The sequence below is a fragment of the Xiphophorus couchianus genome, chromosome 18, assembly GCF_001444195.1.
Source record: "Xiphophorus couchianus chromosome 18, X_couchianus-1.0, whole genome shotgun sequence".
In the NCBI taxonomy this organism is placed as follows: domain Eukaryota; kingdom Metazoa; phylum Chordata; class Actinopteri; order Cyprinodontiformes; family Poeciliidae; genus Xiphophorus; species Xiphophorus couchianus.
The window spans coordinates 16,538,368-16,552,428 of record NC_040245.1 but is presented as its reverse complement, the minus strand read 5'-3'; the positions used below and the strand labels follow the sequence as shown (position 1 = coordinate 16,552,428).

The window sequence follows — 14,061 nt, the reverse complement described above, 5'->3', positions numbered from 1 at the left end:
TTTTTTTTCTGAAAGAAGTGTGATAGGCAACAAATTTAAAGATTAAAAAATTCTAAAAGATGTATAAATTAAATATTTAAAGTTGAAAGTGTATACCCCTCTCATTAATTGTTGGAATTTTTTCTTCTTTTTTTTTTTTACATTTCACCAAACTGTTATTATCGAACTGATATTTTAATGATTTATCTTGGTGATTAGTTTATAGTAATTATGTTTGAAAGGCTGCCTTCCCATCACTTGTATCTTTAGTTCCCTTAACAGATTCTTGGCCAGAGTCAAGTCAGGAATCTGGCTGGTCCACTCTAAAACATTAATTTTACTTTGAGATAGAAACCTTTTAGTAAAATTCAAGTTATTCTGAGGTGTGATAAAATATTGGCTTAACTTTCTCCAACAAACATTTTTGTGAATGTTTATGTTCACCTACGTTTTGTGTTGCAGGTGCCTTTTGAGATTTTCCTACTGTTGCGAGAACAGAAAAGGAAAACTAGAGTCAGTAATAGTGCCCACATGTTTCACCACACATGCAAATGTTTAACTCTCCTCCTCCTCTTCTTCCTCCTTTGTTACTCTCGCAAACATTCTCGCTGCTTTTCTCTGTTGTTTTTGTGTCTCGTCAACAAAGCAGGTCTGTATGGCCGTTTCGTGTCACGTCTAAACCAGCATTCCATTGAATGATTCAAAATTTACTGGGACATTGTTTTGCTTTTTTCTTTGCCCCTCATCCTGTCTATTTTTCTGTCAATTTTCTTTATAGCATTCTTTCTTGTTGATGGCCTCAGGGGCTCCTCTTCTGTCGCTGATCTTTATTTCTCGGCCCGTAGTGTTTCACTTCGAGTCAACATGTTTGTTTTGATGGAATGCTATATAAGGCAGGTAATTGATAAAAGTATAATACAGCAGAGGATATAAAGAAAAAGGAGGGGGTGATGGGGGGGGAAGAGAAACAGATGAGTAAAAGAAAGTGTTTTAAGACGGGGGAGACACAGGAGTGGAACAGAAACAGATGGAAAGTTTAAAACAGGGGGAGAGCTCTGCGGTCCTGTGCGTTGATTTAAGCTGCCTGCCTGACTTGTCAGCACAGAAACAACTGGTGAACAGACTGACGGAGTCAAGGAGAGCAGATGTGTCCCTGCTGGTGATGGATGGATGGATTGATGTATGGATTTTTTTTATTTTTATTTTTATTTTTTTTATCTAAAGGCTGATGAATTTCCTGCCAGAGCTGGACAGCTTTTCTTCATGAGTTATTCTCAGCAGAGCATCTGGTTTAAGGCCCTGAGATCATTAAATAAGATCAGTTCTGCTCTATAACTGGGATCATCTCTCTTCCCTCTCTGCAGAAATCAGAATACAAGTTCTTATTTAATGTTCTTCATTGTCAAGAATATGGTTGTAAAGTATGTCGTGAATATATTGTCATCACAATGTCGTTGTGTGCAATATTTATATAGCAATAATTATTGGCCGAAATATCCCAAGTCCTATGTTTTTTATGCTAATGTAATATTTGGCTGGACAGTCTCACACCGAACACTATTGACATGGCTCAAAATGGTAAATGTCCATCGGTGATGAAAGCATAAATGAAAAGGAGAGGAAAGAATTAATGAATTGCCTCTTACTATGTTTGGCGTGATTCTTAGAAACCAACCTGATGCTCACACACTCCCTCAGATTCACTGCAGGAGTTAACAAAACCATAATTAGTCTCAGATTCACATCTTCAGCTTGCCTCTAGACAGATTGTGCACAGACCCACTCAGTGCCTCTGTTAGGGTTTCACCAGTTCTGCATCTAATGTCACATGCTGAAAAAAATGTGTTTTTATTTGAAAAATGATCATGCGCATTCCTTCCAGAACTGAGTTTTTTTTTTTTTTTGAATGTTCACAAACTGAAGCAGAGGGTATTCTTTTGTTTTTTTTATGTTTGGAAATTTTAGTTTCAAGATGAGTTCTTGTTTTAAAAGCCTGAATTAGTCACAAGAGGTGTTATTTTAATTTATGTGAAGGTTTATGCTGCTAGCATCTTTTGGGTAAACTATTGTCATCTACAGTATATTTAGGGTGTTATTTTTTTTATTCTTGTTTTAAATAAAATAAACGTACAAACATCTAACTTTGCAAACAGTGTTGCGTATACTTGTATGCTATGTAAATAATTTTAGGGTTGATTATCTGCTCTCATGTCCTGTAAACTACAAAACTCTTACAAGTGCATGTTTAATTGTGAACATTGCATTGCTTTTCCCCTTGTTTTCTTCAGCTTTTGTTTTTCTGACATGTATAATTTTCCTTCTCACTTTAGTTTAGAACATTTTTTTTAAGTTAACTCTGTTAAACCGCTCTGCTTTAAATTATATATTTATACATATACACTACACACCAGAGCAAGACAGGCTAATGGATTTGTTTAACTTGACTTATGACCACTTGTTGAATCTTAATGATGGTACTAAAATTTCTGTTTATTGCTTTCCATCTCAGCATGAGTTGTTTCCTAATCTGTCTCTTCCTTCTTTCCCTCCTCATGACTACTTCTCTACTTTCCTTTCCCCTTTGTAATGTTCTCCTTTCTCAACACTTCTTGGGTGGTCAGATAAAAAATCTTGGTGTGAAACAATAAAATTCAGTAACTATTAATCATCTGTTTATCTTTGGTCTGATCTTAGAAGAGCAACAACGCGCTATTTATTTGACTTGGAAACCATAAGTGGTCAAACAAATCCATGTTTACAGTCTTGTTCACAGTTCTCTTGGAGAAATTTTTTTAACCACAATAAAATATCAAACAGCAGAGCCTGAAGCTACCATTAGGGTAAATGGCAATGGCCTGTACTTGCATAGCGCTTTAATCTGCAGTCGGTCTTTCACCCTTTCATACACACCCCCACACACCGGTGATGCTAAGCTACATTGTAGCCTCAGTTGCTCTGGGACATAGTGACACTGAACTGAACTGAAAACTGCATCTACCTTCTATTCTTTGGTTTTATTGTCTAAAGGTTTTTAACAGGTTCTAAAATTGTTTAGTTCTAAACTCAAGAATGGAAAATCACACTTAGATTGAACCAGGTATAAAATATTACAAGTTTGCCTTATATGGCTATTACTGAAAAGCTTGTGAAAAAGACTGAATGTGCCTAAAAAAACCATAGATATTTAAAGTTAATAATAATATTACTAAAGTATATTTTTTGCTCAAGAGTTTACACTGTTGAGCATCTCTTTAAAACCCTTGAATTTAAAGGGATGCACTTTCTTTGTACAATGTACTGCTGTTGACAGCTGATACTCGGCGTAATGGCTGAACTGAATAGTCGTCAGCCTCCAATGAAAATGAGGCACTGACAGCTGTGCTGTCTGGATCTCCCACTGTTGTGTGAAATAGAAATTACTGATGTTGTGCTGCAATCTGGTAATCCAAGAGACTCATGTTAAAAGGATTATAAGGCTGTTCTTTGTTATATTTGGTAGACGTGATAAAAAATAACATTTAGGAAACATTCTTTTATGTTTTTCCCCGTCAAACTGCAAAAGCACATTTCCTGTTTCTCGGTAATGCTTTAAATAATACAGATCTGCAAAATAGTGAAGTGAAACTTCCCTGTGGTTCCTAGATATAGGAACTTGTTAAAACTTCTTGACTGCGGATTCGTTTGTGCACTGATTACATTTAGACGGGAAATTATCAAGAATGATTTAGAGCATGGAGAGCATATAAAGATTACAGGTGTAGATAGCATTTTATTATCTAACTTTACATTCAGTTTCATTCATGACCACCAATTTTCTTTAAAGAATATCTGAGGTCTTTGCAGAGCAGCTGGACTGACGTACATGCAGCTGGACTCTTATTACTATCCAGCTTATTGCACTGTGTTTTATTTTGGGGCAATGTAGTGAGGGGGCTAGTAAACAGTCATGCATACCACACTTTTCAAACTTTTACGTGTAAAAATAATAAATTAAAATCAACACATGCATCTTAATTTTTCCCACTTGATAATTAAGTGCTAACTTGTGTCTATCACATGAAATCCCCGCAATATACATTAAAGTTTTTAGTAGTAACACGACAAAATGCAAGAAATTTCAGGTAGAGTCAATAATTTAGCTAATATTGTATGTTGTTGAAATCACAAAGAGCTTGTTTTACATAGGAATTATATTTCTAAGTATATTTTGCTTAACTTGATCGTTTGCACATTTTTGGAGGCTGATGGGAAATGTTGCACTGTGCTGCACTCAACGGCAAACCTTGACTAGAGATGATAAGACTGACTGCTTGATGTTAATGTGAAAGGTCGTATTCAGTCAAATATCTGAGCAGAGACTGTGAATAAAGTGAAGGATGGCTTCCAAACTCATGCTATGGTTCCATTTTAGTCTGAAACTGTCCTCTCTCAGTGAGCTTTGTTTTATAGATTTGATCATCTGAGTAACACAATATACACGTTTTAAGGACTTCACTGGTTTACAGAAAGCTCTCAAGAGTTTTATCATCAACATCAGACTCGCTACATTTTGCAGGTGTGCATTGAGCCGTGCAGGCCACTTACTCTGTAAATGTTTATAAAAATGATACACATCTTTTCTTAGCAATTCACATTTAATACTGCACTCATGTTGTCTGCAGCCATGTGTCAAACGTGGGCTGGAAGCCAACTGTAATGAACTCCAAAAGAGTTCAGGAGTGTCTCCCTGGCCTAGAATAAACACAGACGGGGGTAAAAACAGTTTGAGTTTTGAGGCTCCTCCTCTGTATATTTTTATAAAACCATAAAGAACAGTATGTAGAGGAGTGCATAAGTCAGCCATTATTCCTTTGCAGCCTTCAGATTGGCCTCGCTCCCAAAGAAATCTCCAGCAATGTTCTTTTCTTTCCCTCCTCTTTCCTCTTATCCGTCTCAATCTTCTCAGTCTGTTGTATGGTGGTGTTACTATGGTGTTCTGTTTAACATACTATTTTTTTCTTAGCATTTAAGCAAATAATACACATACAATTGCTATTAGAAATACCTAACCTTGTAGAGCCCTTCAACGGTAAATACTTGGAAATTTGTTTTTGTAGTTAGTTGATCCGAAGATTCTTTTATTGCTGCAATTTTTCACTTTGAATTTGAATTCCCTCCAGACTGACACAGGAGGTGCTTATTTATCATCAGTATTCATACTCCAAATATTGAGCTTCTGACCCACAAAATACATGTGCTAGTGATCTTGCCTGTCACTCGTGATGTATTGAAGCACTGTTAAAAAGCCAAACAAACGAAAAGAATAAGAAAGTTGTGCCAACACCAATAACTTCAAAAGTTCTTGTCCAATTTTCATCTGTTTATGATTGTCATTTTGCATCTCCTTGAAGAGTTTTGTAGAAATTGTGCTAACTTTTAACTTCGATTCATGTAGATATCATTCCAAGACCCACTGTTGGGGTTTCTCTCAAGGTGTCTTGACCTTGGCCCAGTCCTTGCCCAGTAGCAAACCTTCACTTTTCACTACAAGAGGCACTCATTGAAACCAACAATTAAATATAAGCACTTACTCTCTTTTGTTATGTTACTCAAATGCCCAGTCTTTGACCCCCTTTTTGTTAATTAAATGGCACAGAACATTTGAAGAATACTTTCATTTTTATTAAATATTTTAAAGAACAAAAAAATTTAAGAGTATTGTTTGTCTCATTGCTGCAGGTGACCTACCTGGGCAAGATGACAATCTCCGGGACCCAGTTCTTGTCAGGCTGTACGGAGTCAGCGGTAGTGAGTCTGGTGGAACGTCGTGCCTTGGACCAACAGCAGGGCACCAATCCCTCAAGCAACTCCCTGCTGGAAATCCGCCCCTTCCAGGTGCGTCTCCACCACCTGGATGAGCATGGCGAAGTCTCTGTAACCGTGGACGCCTACCAGGTGGCGCGCATCGCTTACTGCACTGCCGACCACAGTGTAAGACCCAACATATTTGCGTGGATCTACCGGGAGATCAACGACGACCTGTCCTTCCAGATGGATTGTCACGCCGTGGAGTGCGAGAGCAAACTGGAGGCCAAGAAGCTGGCACACTCCATGATGGAGGCCTTCCGAAAGACTTTCCAAAGTATGAGCAGCGACGGGCGCATTCATAAGAGCGGCTCAACAGACGACTTTGCCGAAGACTCGTCCACGCCTGACGACTCAACCCCAGATGACGGTTGAAGTCGAAGGTGCTTATGTTCTTGATTTCTGTTCTGACAAATTGAGGGATGACTGGATGGACAGAATAACTACTCTTATTCGTTTCCCCTGTTGTCCTCTTTTTATTTTAAATTTGGTTAAAAAAAAGAATTATATATCTATATATATCCACTGTATGAACCAACATGCCCAAGATGATGAAGTAGCCTATAAATTGAGTGAAGGAAAGGTAGATGAAACGGTTTAAATAAAGACCTTACAGACATTAAATGACCCTATATGACCCCTCCATGACCCTCATCAAGGTTTGAAGGCCCACTGTAATAACCCACAAAAATGCTACTCATCATTTCTCGTTCAGCTTCTGTTATTCTGCACCTCTCAAAGACTGTCTGTGGTTTTTTTTTAACCACAACAAAGCAATTTTTTTACCCGATGCTATACTAACCTTTTTGTTCTTCTTGCCATGTAGGGACCAAAGCAGAGTTGATAGTTGGTCTATTTTAGGTTCACACTCAGAGTTTAGATGCTGGCGATGATTCTGTAGCTGTTAAGTGATTATCTTTTGAAATATTTTAGCCTTCATAACAGCAAATGCTGATGAGGGGGGAAAGCTTTCACTAAGGTTACCTTTTGTGATCCCCAAAAAGTGGTCACTTAGCTTGAATGAGAGAGCTACAGCGTGTGTCTTCATTTTATTGGTACTGACAGATACAAAGTATCTGTAAGACATAATGAGAAATAGATTATATTTTAGAAGTTCTCACTGGACTAGAAGCCTGGACCAGTCTGAGACACCTTAATCGTCTATATCTGACGTTTGTTTTATGTATACCAAAATCCAGGCAACATTTTGCCTTTCAGATTATGTGCCTCACTTTCCTGTCTTGTCTCAGTGCATGTGTGCTTTCATGTTTTTCTTGGTATGTACAGTAGGTGTCGATGCTTATTTTTCTTCTGTATGTATATGCATGAAAATGCAAGTATCTGGGTGTGCGAGAGTAGACAGAAATGAGGAATAAGTGTATGAAATGGTGGGGGATCATGTTTTTTTATGTTTGAAGAAGTTTCTAAAATCAGACATGGTACTGTGACCATTTGCTACATTTCTTTATCGTACACTATCCTAGCAAACCATGAGTCAGAGCGGGCCAGTCGCTGACGTGGTCGGACCCTAAGCCGCAGCCATCCAAGTGAACAGCTCACACCTCCTGGCCGCTGCTGAATGTATGAGTCCATCGTACTGTGAGCACGTCGTATCATGCCCAGTCACTTCAGACTCCACAAATCGCCTCATGTAATCACGACATCTTGAAGGGAGTGACAGTAAGTGGGGTGTATGTCTCTGCTGCTCTGCATCTCCACTCCAAGACTGAGGCACTTTCTTCTCTGACAGCACTTCACTGAACCGACTGAACAGCTTCGAGTCGCATGGCTCTAATCAGCACATGCAGGGCCTTGTAAAAGTATCATTGTCCCTTGTAGTTTTTCTCCTATTGTCACTTAAACAGAAATGTTTGTGTATTTCATTGGAGTTTTATTAATGATGGACCTTAATAAGGTAGTGCATATTTGTGAAGTAAAAGGATGCATTTTTTTTTCCTAAATATCTAAATAGTGAAACATGCATTTTCATTCAGATCCCATAAGTTAATACTTTGGATAACCATACGATAACATATCCTCTTTTTAATGTGGGCAAAGAGGTTTTAATTTTAATTTTCCTCCACATGCTGGAATTACTTATAGTAATTTTCTAATTTGACTTTGTTTGGGTGTCCATCAACAATTTAGTTGTTTTGCCATTCTTCCTTAAAGTCCAGATCTGTTGCATGGACATCTAATAGTTCTGTTAGCAGAAAGGCCTGAGCTGTTGCTTTCTGCAGCTCTTCCAGTGTTATATTGGGTGTTTTGGCTCTGAATAAAGCTCTCCTTGCATGACCTGTATGTATTACGTGGATAACCATGGGGCTGTGCTTAGACATTAAGATATTGTCAAATTAACTCTGTCTTAAACTTCTCTACAGCTTTCTCCCTGCCTTGTCTGTCGTCTTCCTTTGTCTTTATGATGCTGTTTGTTTACTGATGTTCTCAAACAAACCTCTGGGGCCTTCACAGAACAGCTGTATTTATATTGAGATTTAACTGCACGGACTTGGACTCAAACTACTAATTAGAGGACTTCTGAAGGTGGTTTTCTTGCAAATTGTGAATTTTATTTAGCGGCGGCGTTGAACTAAAGAGAGCAAAACAAATACATGCCATGCCTTTTTTTTCTTTCCAAAAGAAATAAATTGAAAACTGTCAATTTTCCTCCTCTTCACTAATATGCACTACTTTATATTGGACTGTAAAAAAACATGTTGAAATTAGTGTTTCACAAAATGTACAATTCAAGGCATTTTAATACTTTTGGAAGTTACTGTTCAACTGCAATCCTAGATACAAGAATCCATACTGTATGTACACAAAATGTATTTGAAACTTGCTTAATAAGCTTATGTAAATACAAATGTATCACTTTCCAAATATTACAACATAAATGGTGATAGCTATTTTAAATAAAAAAACACATATTGAGAACCTTTATATGCTGAAATAGTGTAATTAAGCTGAACTGTGAAGAAGAAGAGACTGATTGTGTTGGATGGAAGTGTGCGGGCGGGAGTGTGTGTGTGTGTTTGAACTGAATGTGATGGGGAAATGTGTAAGAAGAGGTTGTAAAGTGAGGGGAACGATTGCAAAGCTGTAGTTTACTGGGCCATCTCTGCCTTACAGCTCAGACTCGCTTCAAATGTTAAGAGAAAAAAATGTTACCATAACTGTTTTCTATATGGTGTGTGTGTGTGCAAAGATCAAAACAGTTACATATAAAGCATTTACCAAGATCTCAAGATGGTGTGGTCTGTTTTGTCTCCACATCACAGTCCTCTCTCTTCATTTATTCCCCAGGCTAAATCAGATCTGGCCTAAAAGAGGTTCTTTTTTTATTATTCTGTAAACTCTGCTGGATTTGAACTGAATGGATTCCCTGCTGCGGCATCATGTGGGAGGATAAACACCAGGCATTCTCAGCTTCAGAGTGAGCAGAATGGCTCAGACACATGATGTTCTGACAAGGTGCCAGCACAGATGTAAAGCATAACCTCACTGTCCGCTTGTCCACATTTTCCTGGGCTTTGGTCAGGTTGTAAAGTCGTTTTTTGTCTGCTCTAGTAAATGAGACATATCCTCCAGTTCCAAAACCAAACTATGACATGGATTTAGTATCTTCCACTTCTGGTACTGTGATTGTGTTTTAACTGCGTGTGTTCACACACTGCCAAGAACAAACTCACAAGCATGATGGCATTTCCAAATGTTTCAGTTTTGATGGGAAGTTTTACTGCCACCATTCCTCGCATTCCTTCTCAAACAGTTCTTTTTATTTGTGCTGCTGTAGTCGTCCTCTGCTTTCTCCTTAAAGTGCTCACATCAGTAACAAGATAACCGATTCCCTTCTGCTTGTGTAGCAGGCAATCATTTTGCAGTCTAAGAGCTGCAAAGAATTAGATGCAAAATGGATGCTGAGAAGGATGCTAATGGGCCATGAAAGAGAACACTGTCCCCCTCTGGAAAGTACAGATACTACCTTTGCTTTTCAAGTTTTCTATTTAGAAAACTTAAACAATTTTCTTAAAAAAACCTCTTCGAGGGCTTTTCATTTGAGCGTGATTATTGTCCTTCCAGCTAACAGTACACAAGCTCCACTGTTTATGCCTCTTTGTCACTGCTGAGTGTAAATGTCTTGCCATTTTGCTCATTCGTGGCCTCGTGTTTGGCTGACCCACTTCCATCCAAGCTGCAGTGCAGAGGGGTCCTGCAGGGGCCCAGGAAGGAGGCCACCCCCGGCCAGTTGCCTCTCTGCTCCATGGAGGCCTGAGCCAGCCACAGTTCACAATGCTGCTCTGTTACCACTCCAACTGGCTGCTCCTCTCTTCCTGAGTCTCACAGTTGACTGTCTATCCCCCTGCCAAGGCCCTGCACACTTGAGGTCAGTTTGGGAAACGTGTGGTGCCAATATGGCTTCTGATCAGACTTCTTTGAGTTTCTGTCTCAGCCTCCGCTTTCACTTTGCTGGGCCCCTCGAAGTAAAAGCATGGTGAAGTACTATAAACATGTGAAGTGAACCGCATTCTTTACGCATTCTTTCTGCCTGTGGCTTGATTGAGATTACTTTTTTTTTTTTTGCAAGATACAAAGTTTGGTGGTTAAACATGGTGGGGGGAAAAAATAATTCTTTCACATCTTAGTTAAAAAGAAAGCAATGACAACATGATAGACTGTAATATTGAGCAATTTTCAAATTAGACAAAAATATTTAATTAAAACAATAAAACACAACTTGGTGATATTTCAGACATCAAGAAAAAAACTTTTCAACTGTATATAATGTACATTGTAAACTGGTTTAATTAGAAAACCATCTCCATCAATTGAAATATCATGGAAATGGTCATTTATGTCACTAATTTAGTAGTGACACTTTCATATTGTGTAATTTCACACAGAGTAAAATCAATATATTTATGTGCAGAAATGTTATGCTGTGACCTACATAATCATAGGGAAAACGGCTGACTTGTCCGTTGTCCAGTAGACATTCACAGACGCCACTTTATGTCATTGACGTTAAAAATCAATAGATACTAATAGAGAACAAATTGTTAAAGAGCTTTGTTGAAGATAGAAAACAGGCCAATTACATAGCAGATTTATTGATTATATCAATAAAAATATTTCCCTCAACTAGATGACGATAGTTTCACACAAGCTCAGCTTGCAAAACCCCAAGAAGTCAGTAAGTAATCTGAATGTTGCATTTGTGTGAGAATAATAATTACTTAAGAAAGTTTTCTTTTTTTCTGACTCAGGCTGATGTTTCTTTAAATTAAAAATTGCACTGTTGCCTGAAGCCCAAGAACATAAATAAAAGGATTCACCAGAAATCTAGTGTAAAAAAACATGCTACAAAGTAATATCTCCACCATACCAAAGGATAAGTGATCTCCCTCAGGCATACTCTAATCATGTCCAGAATCCCCTCTCCTGCCTCCTGTTGGATGGCTCCCTGAGGCCTTCGTGCGATTTAAGATTCCTGCCATGATGAAATATGCACTGGAACTAACAGGAGAGGTGCCATTGCCTACTTATTACAACCTGAGACAGACGCTCTGTCATCCGCAGCCCAAAGCCCTCGCTGCTGGAAAAGCACAACAAAAAAAGTCCAAGAGACAAAATGCTGCTCTGAATCCCTTGGGGACAGGAAATGTCTAGACTGAGATCCACAAAGAGCAGGTCTGAGAAAGAGATGAGAGTCTGAAAGAGGAATAAAAAGAAGGGAAAAAAACAACAACCTGGAGAAGAGTCAGTTGATCTGTCTGCAAACCCTGTTTGTCGTTACATAATTCAAATTCTTTCCTCTCCTGTTCAGACTTTCCTTTGCTTGAAGTAAGAGAGGTTTTTTTTTCAGTTTTACATAACAGTTACCGCACATTCTTTACAATTTAACAACAAAAAATAAATAAATGTGCACAGCTTTTAATTAAACCAAATTGTCAAAATATTTATGTTCCATCTTATAAAGCTGGAGTCTTCCAGCATCCCATATTTGTCCCTCCTGACTTGCAAAGCTCCCTCAAGTCTTTGCCATTGCAACATCTCTTGTCCATAACCCTTCAGGTTGTACTGGACAGTAGCAAAGCCATTCCAAAACTTTTGTTTTCCTCTGATGAAGTTGTTTCTCTGTTGATTTGGAAGTATGCTTTGACTCTTTGTAATGTTGGAAAGTATGTTAATCTACTTTGATGGAAATACCCACAGTCATTGCAAGAAAAGCAACCAATCATGAGGCTGCTACCATCTTTCACTGTGGGTGTGGTCTTCTTTTGACGAGGCACAGTGTTGCTTTCGTAGCAAAAAGTTCTGGTTTATCTTAATAAGACTACAACACATTATTTTATAAGGTTTCAGAAGAAAAAACTTCTGTCCTTAAACCATACTCCTTATTCCTGTAACATGAAGAATGTGAAAGATTATTTAGTAATTCCTGCAACTTATTTAAAGCTGGTGTTAGCCTCTTGTTAGCCTCCTTCACCTTTTTCTTCTTGGTCTTTTCATCGGTTTTGGAGGAGCATCCATTTTCCTTCTCCCATGTTTTCCTCATTTATTTCTGGAAGTCCTTACTGTGCCATAGTGTACACGAAATTGTCTTGATCCTTGGTAATCTCTCGGTTTTTTGGTGAGAAATTATTTGAGTGATTTTGTGAAGTGGCAAAAAGAGAATACAAATGCAGTACTAATGAAACACTTTATAAATATTCTTTTATGTTACCTAAGAGCACTTGAAAGCATTAAAAACACAAAATGATTTTCCTAAATGTAAGTTTCTATTACATGTGATCTCATTTTTTGCTGCATTCTGCCGTTACAACCAGACCAATTGAAAATGTGCAGTTTCTGAAAAAGGACAACGAGGGGATGCGAAGGATAGTGACAGGAATAGAAAACAATGCTTGTGGAGAGAAATATAAGGAAAAAGAATGTGTAGGTGGCGGGTCAGAAGAAACGACTCATTTGGGTCGTCATGTTGTGTCCAGATGTTCACTGAAGTGTTGGCCTATCCAGCTCTTTCACATTGCAGCAGCAAGGTCAGACCACTCAGAAAAAAAATAAAAACACAGCAAAGTGTCTGGTTTCAAATACTGTCTGAAAAGGGAGGAATGTTTTTGTGAACCTTTAAAGACTGAATCCAAGCAAACTAAATCATTTCAAGACAAGAGCTTGCTACCTTTGTTGTCCACAAGGTGCCAGCCTCGCTTTGCATTAACAAACTGTCAGTTTGTCCAAATCTGTTGTGAGGTGATAACCAAAACCAAAAAAAGCTTAAAGATGAACACAAATTATAAGACAATGTATTTGCAGTTTAATAAAATTGCTGAATTTTTTATATTTCAATATTTCCATCTCTATTTTTTACTTTTAAATTAAAGGAACATTTTAGTATTAGTCACATGATTTTTTCATTTCAGATGCTTCTGCAGGGGATTAACATCAGAGATGTGACAGAGAAATCTGTCACATCTCTGCCTTATTTCAGCCGCTGCAGGGCTTCTTCATCACAAGTGCCATGTTTGCATCTGGATAGATAGATGGATGGACAGATGATGGAAGGATGCCCCTTCACATTTGTCCCATCCTCTTGTGCCAGAGTCTTTCAAAGGAGTGTTCAGATAAGATCACTGAGCACTGAAGACATATCATACTGGCAGGTCATGCTGCTGTGCATTATCTTGTTTTACCAGAGTTCAGCCAGCACTCCCTGATATTTGACAATGTCAACAATCTTTGGGCTTCAGGACAGTTAGAAACCTCATATTTTAATTCAATTTAGTCATCTTAACTTGTTGTTAATGGGATATTTTCTTCATGAGCTACTGGCAGTTGTGCCAACCTCTGCAGCTGTGCAGAAAAGCACAGTGCAGCCAGAACAAAACCACACCGATAGCTGTAAGCTATCGGCTGTTGAGGAGGTTGAAGTTTGAGCTCATCCTTAAATACAGAACCAATCTTTCCTCAACGCCACACCATCTTAGTATTATTTTGTCTGCCACTGTAATGGGGATATGCATAGAAATAGTTGAAATCCAAGAAATATTGTTCAACAGTCAACATATTTAATGCAATATTTTTGCAGAGCAGACTGTGCTGACAATAGATGTCGTGTTCAAACAACATAACATGAATGTATTTACTTAAACTTGTTTCCTGCAGAGATTTTGCTTAAGCAGCACCCTGCTCTTCTTTGGCAGCAGACTTTCTGGAAAACCGTTCCAGGATGAGTTA

General features: G+C 38.3%; 1 protein-coding gene and 1 long non-coding RNA gene across 2 annotated transcripts in view; one reads left to right on the top strand and one right to left on the bottom strand.

The window, feature by feature from the left end:
- pid1 (phosphotyrosine interaction domain containing 1) overlaps window positions 1–9,071 on the top strand; it is a 29,807-nt gene extending 20,736 nt beyond the window's left edge. The window contains exon 3 of the mRNA XM_028044712.1: window positions 5,698–9,071. Coding sequence (XP_027900513.1) covers window positions 5,698–6,198 — 501 coding nt within the window. The 3' untranslated portion in view covers window positions 6,199–9,071. The remainder of the gene's footprint in view (window positions 1–5,697) is intronic.
- LOC114161445 (uncharacterized) lies at window positions 1,182–5,657 on the bottom strand. Its single transcript, XR_003599026.1, has 3 exons — window positions 1,763–5,657; window positions 1,626–1,682; window positions 1,182–1,337 (listed from the first exon to the last, which is right to left on the bottom strand). It is a non-coding gene; the product is annotated as an uncharacterized LOC114161445 (long non-coding RNA).
- Window positions 9,072–14,061: the final 4,990 nt, after the last annotated feature.